Here is a 12,087-nt window from a genome sequence, read left to right on the forward strand (position 1 = left end):
CCATCTTGCCTCCCGGCTGGGCTCGGCCCGAGGGCGGCCATCTTGGCGGAGGGGGGCGGGGGCGCGGTCCCATGGAGACCCGGCCCTTAGCGCGCGGCAGGGAGGCGCGCGTGCACACGTGCGCCGCGCGCCAAGAGCTGGAGCAAAGACCACGTGGCTTTTGCACCCGCGCCCGGTGCGTTTCGTGGCTTCCTCTGCTCCTAAATGGAGCGCGGTTGCTTCTGGTCGCTGGCGGAGACGCGTCGTCGTTCTTCACCCCACATCCCCGTTAATGGAAGACGCGTGGCCCGGCGTTAAACAGCGCCACGTTCCCGTAACGTCTGGCGCGTAGGGACGGTCCGGTTGTCCTTTGTCCTCTCTTGAGACGAGACCGGGCGCCTTCGTGTCCTCTATTGCTGAACGCAGAGGACATAAAGGTGTCCGGTTTCATCTCAACAGAGGACCGAGGACGAAACTGGACGGCTTCACGCCCTCTATTTGTCAGAGGACATAAAGGCGTCCGGTTTGGTATCAATAGAGGACAGCCGGACTGCCCTCTACGACGGCCACCCCCTCGGTGCTACAGGAAGGACTTCCTTTCCGTAACACGAGCGAGCGCTCCTTCCGAACCCGAAATCTTGTAGGCTTTCCAGGCTGAAACGGTGCCTTGAAGAAGTCTTATCCTTTCCTGACGTGAAGTAGATGGATTTGAGTTCAAACGTGCTGGATTTGAGCTCTGACGAGCTCCGGGCAAGCAGCGAGAAGTGCTAAGAGGAAATATTTCCAACAGGTGTCGTGGAAAGGAGATGTCTGAGATAACAGATGGGAGGGCTGCAACGCCAAGTCGCTGTAATTGCACTTCTTCGGTGCGCAAGCTCCGCCACGTGCAAGCTCCACAATCGTGCTAGATGCTTATAGCTGTGATAGGGGGAGCACGCCTCTAGATGCATTGCCGTGATGCTTATCCCCTTAGTGATTAGTCCTCCAGGTGCCACACGCACCTTAGTGATAAGCATCATGGAAATGCTTCGTGTACGAGTACTCACCACCATTAGTCATTTTAACTGCGGACACCCTTGCATGACAGGCACGTCTTACCGTCTTCATCTTCAGCTGGGGGGGGAACCAGGCCACAGGCAGACCCCACAGGTAGCATGCGCTAGCACCATCAATAGAAACCAGTCGTCTGAAATAAGATCCCCGAGACCTAACTCCTGGCCCTGAACTGCGGGACAGCTCTTCCTCCCCCGTGCAGAGAAGTGCTAGAGGAATTAGCATTAAGCTATTTCAATTGCAATGAGAAATTTGCCCGGGTGTCGGCTAATCAACGGAGGCATCCCATTCAGTACAGCCATCACCCGGCACCAGAGATATTGTCATATGTATGTTAAGTTGCCCGGCGGAGATCTATGCAGCACAACACTAAAATGGCAGCAGCTCGCCCCGTTCTCACCGCGGTGTAGTGGCGGAAATTAAGTGTCCGGGTCCAGCCAGCTCTGCAGGTAACCAGACCCAGCTCACAGCACCGCACCGGCCCCGAGCCCCATCCGACCCAGTGGGATGCAGCGAAGGTGCTTACAGCCTCTACCCAAAGATCCTTGGCTTGCAAGCAATGTGAATAATTGCTTGGAAATACAACATTTCAGCCTGACGGTTCACCCCAGGAAAATGGCTCTCTCTAGCACGCTCCCCCTCTGCAGGGTCTGAGCTCCAATTAAGGGATCTTTCCTATTCCTAGCCCCAGTAGCTTCCCCTATTCACATCTCTCCATCGTGCACTCGGGGAAGCCATCCTCCCTCCCCCATAAAGCACGTCCCAGCTGCTAGACAAGTCTCTTAATACCTGCTGCTGCGCTCAGACCAGCTGGACTGCATCACATATACACCACTACATTAACTCCTTCCCTACCGAAATATAGGGGGGTACATCTGTTCCACCACAAGCCTATATTTGTTACTAGACATAAAGCTCAGACAAAAAAAAAGGGGGGGGGGGGGATATTAGTCCTATAGTGGAAACCCTGCCTGCATATACTCAAAGCCACATGTGCGCCATAAGGTAAGACTGCAGAAACCAAATCCGTTATGTTGGAGCAGGAAGGCTTAGAAGTCACGCCGATCAAATCCCGTTGGGAGTGGGTGCTCTCTCGTTACTGTGGGTCTGCATACCTGCAAGTGCCAGCCCCACGACCGCCAGATCTCTTCGGTCCCACCTTTTTTAGAGAAAGGAGCACAGCAAGGGCGAGCAAGGATCTGGAAGGCTGAGCGGTCAGGCTGGGAAGCACCGGAGCAAGGGGACAGGACAGGTTTCTGCCCAGATTGCAGTGTCAGTCTGTGGGGAAGGTCTCCAGCCTGCAAAGCAAACGGATGCTACTGGGACAGTTGCCCGCAGCAGCATCCTGCCAAAACAGCTCACCTGCAAAGAGCGCTGGGAATGGAGCACCTGCCCCGGCTTGCATAACAAGAAACTCCAGGAGGAAAACATCATCAGCACGCATGCTGCTTTAATAGCTCATAATAGCACACGGCAGGATTCTCAACAGCAAATACAGTGGGGACGTATCAAACCTAGGAAAGTGCCCATCTCCAATCACACCCCTCTGCGGGAAGCTCGGTGCCGTGCCATATTAGTGACATCCAGCCCAGCTAGCGAGAGACAGTGATTGCGCGTGCGTTCGGACACAGCCGCTGCTTACATGGAGCCAGAAGGGAAGCAACAATCATTCTGCTTTTCTTGGCACTTCCTTCCCTGAAAAGCGTGCAGAAAATGCTGTGCACAAGCAAAGAAACATGTCCTAAGCAAAGGGGTCCCTGTACCTGACCCCCTCAGGGCAAGGCAGGGCCTCGCAAGGCACTTATTTTTCTTCACAGCTGACAAAAAAAAATAGGAAAGAAGCATCTTTTCCTTGTGCATAAGCTAGTCCAAATCTGTCCGGGGTGCAGCAGATAGCGAGTTTGTCTACCTGCAACCAGCTCCAAGAGGGCTCATATAAAAGGCTGCTAACGCTTAAGCCTCACGACGCCACTTTAAGAGCCAGATTTCCAAATGCAGTAGGAGCACTATCTGCAAAAATATGGCCAGTGTGTGTGTAGACGGGGGGCTGCAAAGCTAAACTGAGGTCAGAAATAGCCCGGGCCAAACCTGCTTCCCCTCCCGTGCAATGCCACATGCACTTCAGTTTTCCTGCCTCCTAGTTTAGCTGTTATGCTGTGGTCACATCCTGCTCTGCGGCTTTATGCTCCTCATCTTGTTGTCACAGTGGGAGATCTCTGGTGAGCTTTAAAGGTCCCACTTGTGCAGCTTTGACCTAGGGACTGTCTTTAGCATTCATTCAGCCCTCTCCACAGAATGCATTTGACGTGTCCCCCCCCCCAAAACCCCCCATCCCTTTCAGAGATGGCAGACAGGGCAAACCTTGTAATAAGCTCCTAAGAGAGCATGATCACAGGCAAGTCAGTCCATTGCTGCAGCCTCTTCCGAGGCAAAATTCATCTCTAGCCAATAATTCACGCACCCAGCAAAACCAAGGCAGGGAACTGCTGTCAGCATTGGATAGTACGGCATCTAGACACCTATGCAGATTTCTTATTTTGGATACATGCATCTCTTCTACATGGCTAAGCCTCACCTTAGTAGAAAACAGGCTTTTCCCATGTATAAGATGCAGTTTTTCTCCCCCAAAGAGAAGCTCCTAAAGCTGGGTGTTTCTGATGCACCAAAGCTGCAGGGAAGGGCAGCTTCTGAAGCTCCCACCCTACCTCCCAGTACATTGGAGAGGAGCCTGGGAACACTGGTGAGAGAAGTCAGGTTTGGGGGGGCGCAAAAAATCAGGATATGGGGCATGTATAACAGCCCCTGCCTCACCACCACTGACAATACAGGGGGTGTCAGAGAGGCACCATTTTACCCTTTTTTGAAGGGTGCCCCTTGCACACCGACACATCTTGTACACCTGAAAATACACTGACAAATTCTAAGTCTTTAGATATGGGGGAAGTTCGGGGCAGGCCTTCTGGGAAAGCAGGGGAGCTGCTCCAGACCAGGTGGTGACCAGAATATCCTGTCTATATACATAGTAAGCAGTGAAGGAGGCTTTAGCTGATCACCGGATGGGGTCAGAGGCAGCTCCACGTCTCCACATGGATACAGCGCTCTTCCTGAAACAGCAGCATTCCCCCTAGTCCTGGGGCTCGGGGTCCTGATTGTCACCACCCAGATGACAGATTGCTGACACTTTCCTCCCCAAAATATGCCTGAACCTCTGCTGCCCAGCTCCCCTCCTCGGTGTGTTTTCTGAGAGTGCTCTTGGCAGAGCCTGGGTCCAATCTTCCTCGCCATCCTTCCCAATCAGCTGTGGCGAATGAGCGCCGGGATCTTTCCTTGCACAAAGAGAAGGCAGGAGCTGGCTCAAGATCAACATGCCAAACCCCGTTCTTCAAGGCCAGGGATGCTCCCCGCAGCAGCCCTGGGGAGTTGAGAAAGGCAGCGAGCAGAGAGCAATGCTTTGCGATGCAGAAATCGGGAACAACAGGAAGCAAAGCCATCAGATCAGACTGGTGCATCCTGGCAGCGCGCGGCGAGAGAGAGAGAGCTTTCCAAGGAAACTCTGCAAGGTCCGTGTTTGTTTTACCCGGAGTTTGCATTCTCCCCCCGGCCTTGCCTGGTAGGAAGAGTATAAATTAACACAGAATTCCTCTTCAAGTTTGCACTGGAGGGCAAGGAGAGGGAGGAGAAAGCACGCCGTGTCCCAGACTGGACAGGGAATTTGTGAGCAAACTCTCCTCTCCTCCCCCATAGCCGAGGCAGGGTGACAATCACCTGGATCAGACAGACTCCAGGAGCCACATCTGCCTGTCCCCTTGCAGCCCTGCCTGCTGGCAGATGGGGACCGCTGACTTGAGCTGTGTCCCCAGGCAGAGGACAGAGGTTAGGAGAGCCCCCTGGCTTGGCCAGTGATATCAGACCCCCTCGTGTTTCCCAAGTCATCTTCCTTCTCAAGCCCCGAGGAGCCCCAAAATGATGCTCTGAGGCAGCCCAGCACCGTCTAAAGTGCTTTAAAAACCCAAAGTGCATTTGGATAATCTACTAAAGGAATCCTCTAGCCCCCGGCAGTCATTGCAAACGCCCTGTAGGAGAACTGGCAATGGGGGATCTTGCAGCAGCTCCAGTCTCAGCCTCTCGCAGGTAGGAGGAGTGTCAAGCCTTTGCTGCTCAGTTGCTATGTTACATGGGTCAAAACCCAAACGAAGCTCTGCTATGGATTTTTCTCCCGATGCTCCTGCTGGGAATTCCTCCCAGCTCATCACCTCCTTGGCAGAAGAGATGCCTGCACAGTCCCTCAGCCACTTCCAGAGCAAAAGGCCTGGACCAGAGTTCCCCAAGGCCCACGAATCCCACCGCACTTACTCGAATGCCTCCATCTCCACCTTCATCTGCCGCCTCCTTTCCTCGTTGATGGGGTAGAAGTAGAAGGTGACCATGGAAGCCAGCAGCAAGATGATGGGGACCGGAGCCATGAGGATTTTCAAGGTGAGGATGACAGACGGGTTGTGCGTGCAGTCACCAGCCTTGTAACCTGCAAAACTGAGGAAGAGCACTTGAGGAGTGTCTGCTTTCGCCTGTGAGGTCCGGGGGTGGTTCGGGCCCTGGCAAGAGGACACCCTAAAGGGTAGGTGTGGTGGGAGCTCTGACAATGAAGCAGCTCACACCTTCTACAAACCCAGGGAGTCATGGAAAGGAGCAGTGAAGGAGCAAGCAGAGACATCCTTCCCAGGCCCTCTTCTCTGCAAGCGCTCTAGGGAATGGCTTGGTGGCATGCCCAGCTATTCCCCTCAGCTGTGCCCAGCAGGAAACAGGAGAAGCAATGGCTCTGGGACACTCCCAGTGACTCCAATTCCAGCTTCTCCTGACAGGGGCCAAAGAGAAGGCGGCAACGTGAAGTTTACCCACTAACACGAATCTTTAAGAGAAAGCAGACTCTGAGGCCTACTGTAAGCTCATGGTGGAGATCCCCAGCGCAAGGCCACCAGCAAACTTGTTGAAGAAAACATAGAAGGAGTAGAAAAAAGCTTCCAGGTTCAAGCAGTTGGGGTTCTTCAGCCTGAAATCATCCACTGCATCCGGCAGCATGGACCTGGGGATGAGCAGCTCGTTAAGGAGGCAAAGCAGCTCGACTTCTGCCACTACCAGCCTCCAGCCCTGGGCAAAGCTTTGGGCTCTCAGGGGAATGAAAACTCTCTCGGGACCATGCCTTTCAAGTCTGCACGCAGGCTCACAAGCTGAATTTATGCATGAAGTTAACACGTATGTAACCATTAGCATGCAAATATATGCACGCCTTTGCATCTGAGGGTAGGAAAGGAACCCCAGGTGCTATTTTGGGAAGAGGAAGAGTCATCCCTAAGCTCAGCAGTTTGCATAAGGGAAGGAGTCTAGCACGGAGCAGCAGCTGCTCTCGGTGCCCGCACATGACGAGTTAACACCAGTGTAATGCACGGGCTTTGTACGCCGGAGCGGAGGGATGATCTGCCTGCTATAGCAGACCTTTGCCACTAGGCGGTGAGGAATCCCATAATAATATCCAAAAATAATGTCCTGTTGGCAGGGAGCAAGGGTTACCCCAGGGAGACAGTGACCACAGCTGCAACCAAATGACCCCCAGGCTGGGAGTTAGTTAGTGCTGGCTCTGGAAAAAGCAGCTGCACCCCAGGCAGTGACAGCGCGGTGCAGGGCTCGACGCGGCGTCTGCTCCACAGACACCGGCAGGAAGGCCGCTGGCGTGGGTATAAATGTGCTGCGCCGGCACCATCTGCACTCGACAGAACCGACACCAGGGCTGCACAGTTCCCCAGCTGAAAGCCAGCAGCAATTCCCCATCTGAAAGGCAGTACCAGACGCTGCCGTTTCAAACCCCGCTCCTGCCTGCTGCCAACTTCTTGCATTATTTAGCTCTGCAGACGAACACGCCAGGCCTTGCTCAGTGACGTTTTCCTAGCGCACAGTTCTCCAGCCCTTAACTCCCTGCAGGGGGGTTGCAAAGAGGATGAAGCTGGGCTGTTCTCAGTGGGGGCAGACGACAGGACAAGCAGCAATGGGCTCACGTTGCAGCAAGGGAAGTTTAGGTTGGATATTAGGAAAAACTTTCTCACTAGGAGAGTGAAGCACTGGAAGAGGTGCCCAGAGAGGTGGTGGAGTCTCCATCCTTAGAGGTTTTGAATACCCAGGGAGACAAAGCCTTGGCTGGGATGATGTAGTTGGGGCTGGTCCTGCTTGGAGCAGGGGGATGGACTGGATGTGACCTCCTGAGCTCCCTTCCCACCCTCATGTTCTTATGATAGCGTTTCTCCTCCCAACCCTTTAGCCATCCAGGAGCAAGTCGTCCCTGGCCTGCAGGTCTCTGCCACTCACCAGGGTAACAGGTAGAGGACAGCCAGGCTGCATCCCGCCATGATCACCATAACGACAAAGACGGGGAAGTTGTGCGTCACTTGGGTGATAACGATGAGGGCAGGAATGACAATCTGGGGCGCAGAGGGAGGCAAGAGAGAAACGCTCTTGTGCCCGTCTGGCTCATCAGGTGTAAGGAGCTCCTTCCCCCTGCTCCATTCCTGTTGCAGCGTTCCCTGCACCCTTCTCCCCCGGACCTGCCTGCAGCACGCCCACACCAAGAGGCTGCTAGGGCAACCACTCCCCTGCACCGTCACCTCGATGACAGACCATCCCTGGAGGATCTGGTGCATCACATACATGGAAGAGCCGTGGGGCAGGGCCTGCGTCTTTCCCGGGGCTTTGTGGAGGGCTGGGCACACAGACAGAGGTCAGTCCATGACAGCAGCCATGGTGCATTCATCATGATACACCCCGAGTGCCCCAGGCACCCCGTCCCCACGCCACGGGACTTCAGGAAGGTGCCGTCATGGGTGGGACAGAGGCTGAAACAGGAACCTGGAGTCCTGGGTACTAATCTGGGTTCTGCCACTGATTCGTGGCACGATCTGGGGTCAGGCACCTAGAACTGGCCTTACCAAGGTATCTGAGCCTCTAAAGCTGCAGAGAACAGGTTTTCCAAGAGGGCCTGAGTGACTTAGGCATTTAACAGCCATCACGACCCGAGCCAGGCAACGACCAGTTCCAGCCTATCTGAGCTCACCAGGGGCCCGGCTGCATCTTTAGGCACCTAAATACCATGTCCAATCTGACCCCTCGAGTCCAGCTCAAACCGATCAGTACCCACCAGCAAGCTGAGGCTTTCCACAGCGCTTGCTGGGGCAGGGCCAAGCTCCCACCTGGCCCCGAGGTGACTTCGACACCAGACGGCTCTTGGAGCCTAAGAGCCTGAACCCCCTGTGCAGGGGACATAACACAGCTGGCCCTTGATCTATATCCCTATACAGGCTGGGGGTGGAAGGCCCTGAGGAAATGTAAAGGAATCAGCTGTGGGCATCAGCTCATTCACTCTGGACATCAAGGACACCCAATAAATGGAGCCATGCCACACCGTGGTTTGCAAACTGGGTGGGAGGAGAGTGGATGTACCACTAGTTGTGCTGGATGCTGCTGAGACTATACGACCAAGACTAGGATTGTTTCCTAGCCCTTCTGCACCAGGCTGGCTGTCCAGAGCAGCGAGGGCTGGCAGGAAAGCCTCCCACCACTCCCACTCGCACCCTCGATGCCCTGTGTGGCTGCAATGAGGAGGAGGCACCGCGTGCTCGCAGACAGCTCTCCAGGGTGCCGGTGCCAGCTGAGCCACCACAGGCTGGCGGCTGCACTGGGGAGCAGGACATCATGCTTTGCACCGGGGAGCTCAGCTGGAAGTCGCATGGGCGATGAGGCACGCACAGCTATCCTAGCTTTGTGGGCACGGCAGCCTTGGGGACCTACCGACAGCCCCACGAGCACTGTCGTCTTCTTCCCAAACCGCACCAGCACGCACTGCCACACGGGGATGGAGAGGGAAGCTGTGACCTGGGGGAGACACACACAAAGGGGGGCTCAGTGGCTTGGAGGAGCAGGATTGGGGCGAGGGGCAGACGGACCTACCAGCATGATGAGCACCAAGTGCTGGAACCTCCCGGCCATCCCGCCGGCATGCGTGCAGTAGAAGGCGAAGATCCCCTGGGTAACCTGGAAGGGAGCATGGACACGGGTTCACGTGGGAATCCCAAACTGTGCACAGCTGCACTGGGAACCTGCAGGCCCACACTGGATTGCAAGCAGCTTCCTGGAGCCGAGGGCTCTGCACCACGTCTCTTCCAGGCTGCGGAGCTGAGGAGCAGGGTATCCAGCCCCTGAATACCATGCCGCTGGAGGGGAGAGCTCCTGTAGGCTGCTCCTCTCCCCTCCCTCCAGAGCTGAAGCATTTCACACCCCTGGACACAGGGGCCTTGTCACACCACTTAATTAGATGGTTCCACCCGGCTCTGCCCGATACCACCCTGCTGCCTCTCCCCTTGCCCTGGTACCTGGAAGGCCAGGGAGGCCAAGAGGAAGGCACAGAGCAGGTGGGTGTAGGACCGGTGTGCCAGGATGACCCTCAGGCTCCTGAAGAAGGGCAGCTTTGATTTCTCCAGGGGACTCAGGGGCCCTGCAGGGAGGGGACGGAGAGCAGAGCCATCAGGAGCAGCTGGCAGGCCTGCCCATGGAAGCGCACATTGAAACAGAGATGGGAGCTCCTCTGTGCTGCTAGGTAGGACGAGTGTCCAGATAGAGATGAACCTCCACCCCTATCTTCTCTGCACCCTCTGCGCAAGCAGCGGCCAGCAGGATGGGGGTGAGACGCCTCCCAGGAACTGACCTGGGTAGCAAAGGAGGCTACCTGGGGAGCAAAACACCATCACCACAGCCCAGGATGCAGCGCCAGCCACATGCCCTGCCTGCCAACCAGGAGACCCTGGGCTCCACCGCTACCCAGCACCATCCAAGCTCCAGCCAGGGGCAGCAGCCACCTTACCAGGCTGCTCCTTCACTCCAAACACGAGGACCAGGCAGGACAGGACATAGAGCGAGCTCAGCGCCACGGAGGCAATTGTATATGCCCTGCGCTGGAAAACAGAAGCCGGTGCAGTCAGCTCAGCCCGGGCCAAGGGGCTGGGAGGGCAGGCGAGAGGCAGTGTGGGCCGGTGGCCAGGCCCTTACCGTGTTTTCCAGCGTGTCGGTGAGGCCCGCAGAGGTGCGGTTCTGCAGAGTCCGGTTCAACGCCGTACAGATCTGGGTCATGCTGGCATGGTAGCTGCCCACGATCTGCCCCTGGATGCCCGAGCCGACCAGCGTGCTGAACACCTCCACCCCCATTCCTGCCAACAGCCCACACAGCAGAGGGGTCAGCTGGCCTGACCGCCCCGGCCTGAGGCAGATCTCCAGGGACTGGGCAGCTGGTCTGTGCCTTGCACTGCGATGCACTGGCTTTGTGTGTGCGAACACGTGAGTGCCCTTTCACGGCTATTGCCAGAGGGGAAAAGAGGCCTGCTATTGCTACCTACTCTGGGATGTTCCCCCTGAGCTCCAGGAGAAAAGGCTGGAGGTTTGGAGCTGGGACCACCCCTCTAATCTTTCCCCCACCTGCAAAGGACCAACTTATCCCAGGTGAGTCCACGTGTGCATTCAGCAAGAGCCCCAAAGCTGGGGTCTGCTCACAACAGCCACACATGGTGCAGCAAGGCGTTGATTTAGCTGTGGATCAGACCCAAAACGGAACAACAGGCACCCCGGGATCGACGTCCAGGCTCCCAGGGCGTTCCCTATATGCTGCACAGCCCAGGTGCTGTCTCACTGCAAAAGCATGGGGATGCCAAGCAAGGGCTATACTTATATACAAGCATACTTCATGACACACTGAGACACATTCAGCCTGGACATCAGGCTATTGCAACACCGGAGCACAAGGAGACCGCCCTGGCCGGCCCCTGGGACGCAGTAAGGGAGCTCACGAGGCTTCGTGGCCATAGGGTGCAGACACTTACGGTAGGCAGTGGCCGAGTCCCGGTCTCTCTGACTGCCTCCCAGGAACATGGTGAGCGAGGAGTAGGGCACGTGATAGCACTGGGGAGAAAACAGGTCAGATACCTCCACCCCAGAGCATTGCAGTCACTTCCTTGACTGTCTGCCTCTATCGGTTCCCCGTGCCCCCCAAGAGCAGATAGCTGTCCTTCCTGGCCACACTGGACCCTCTCCCTCTACAACGGGGTCTTTGGTCACCAAAGGGCACTGGGCAAAGCCCAGTGGACCCCACAGCGGGGTCTGTGGACTGCTGGCAGGCAGCGGGACCTGAGTGGGTGGGTTGAAGTGACGGCTGCCCATGAGATACCAAAGCTTGAGAGGGGTCCACTGGTCCCAAACATCTAGGAATCACTGGGGCACACAACCCAGCCCAACCCGCTACAGCGCACAACCCAGCACCGCCTTCCTTACACTCTTGCAAGCCTGGAAGCAGCAGTACATGACCAGGTACCAGAGGCACTTCTGCCAGACAGAGATGGTGTCAAAGGGCACAAACCACAGCATGCAGTAGAAGGTGACTCCAAAGGGCGTGGAGAAGGCGATCCTGCAGGGAGACGTGGTGCCCATCAGACATGAGCCCTCCTGCCAGCTGGGGCTGCTCGCACCGGCCTCCGCTCCCCATTGCAAAACCACAGTCCAGCTGAAGCCACAAGGCAAAGGCAGGCAGAAGGGAGCCAGCTCTGGGCAAAGCAAGGGGGAAAGAGCACGCATAGCCAGCACCAGAGCTGTACCCAAGCCAGACCTGCTCATCTAATGCTTGAGATCCACCAAGTCTCAGGCCCCAGCAGCCATGGGTGTTTAGGACCCTTAAAGGAACTGTGAAGCCAGTGCTGAAGCACAAGGGATATTCCCAAAAGTCATGTGAAATATGCAACCCTTTTTTTATGCCCATCTGAAGCTCACAGCGCAATGCGTCCAGCCCCTAAGCAGTTGCAGTACCAAAGGAGACTGAACCCAGCTGGTCCCTGCCTCATTCACCATGGGATCAGCTTGCCAAACTTCCTCCTGGGGCTCCTACTGACCAGGAAGCCGATGGCGGGGTCCGTCACTGCATCCCAGGCTTGTCCGAGGAAAAGGATCAGCGAGGCGTGAAATGGCTTCAGCTGCGGG

The 12,087-nt window shown here is 56.2% G+C and overlaps 1 protein-coding gene across 3 annotated transcripts in view; it reads right to left on the minus strand.

Annotated features, from left to right (window-relative positions):
* Positions 1 to 1,882: 1,882 nt before the first annotated feature.
* The window catches only part of LOC102384304 (sodium-dependent lysophosphatidylcholine symporter 1-B-like), a 12,800-nt gene continuing 2,595 nt past the window's right edge, over positions 1,883 to 12,087 (minus strand). The window contains exons 3-14 of one of the 3 annotated variants that reach the window (XM_006030553.3): positions 11,956 to 12,080; positions 11,389 to 11,521; positions 10,941 to 11,019; positions 10,117 to 10,274; positions 9,932 to 10,022; positions 9,444 to 9,565; positions 9,022 to 9,105; positions 8,863 to 8,946; positions 7,387 to 7,499; positions 5,969 to 6,112; positions 5,386 to 5,562; positions 1,883 to 4,639 (exon numbers count right to left, since the gene is read on the minus strand). In XM_006030553.3, coding sequence (XP_006030615.2) covers positions 4,606 to 4,639; positions 5,386 to 5,562; positions 5,969 to 6,112; positions 7,387 to 7,499; positions 8,863 to 8,946; positions 9,022 to 9,105; positions 9,444 to 9,565; positions 9,932 to 10,022; positions 10,117 to 10,274; positions 10,941 to 11,019; positions 11,389 to 11,521; positions 11,956 to 12,080 — 1,344 coding nt within the window. In that variant the 3' untranslated portion in view covers positions 1,883 to 4,605. Of the gene's footprint in view, positions 4,640 to 5,385; positions 5,563 to 5,968; positions 6,113 to 7,213; positions 7,500 to 8,862; positions 9,106 to 9,443; positions 9,566 to 9,931; positions 10,023 to 10,116; positions 10,275 to 10,940; positions 11,020 to 11,388; positions 11,522 to 11,955; positions 12,081 to 12,087 lie in introns of those variants that run through there. The other 2 variants (XR_003095683.1, XM_025212193.1) reach the window with 2 other exon arrangements.

This window comes from Alligator sinensis, unplaced genomic scaffold (assembly GCF_000455745.1).
Source record: "Alligator sinensis unplaced genomic scaffold, ASM45574v1 scaffold1032_1, whole genome shotgun sequence".
Taxonomy (NCBI): Eukaryota; Metazoa; Chordata; order Crocodylia; family Alligatoridae; genus Alligator; species Alligator sinensis.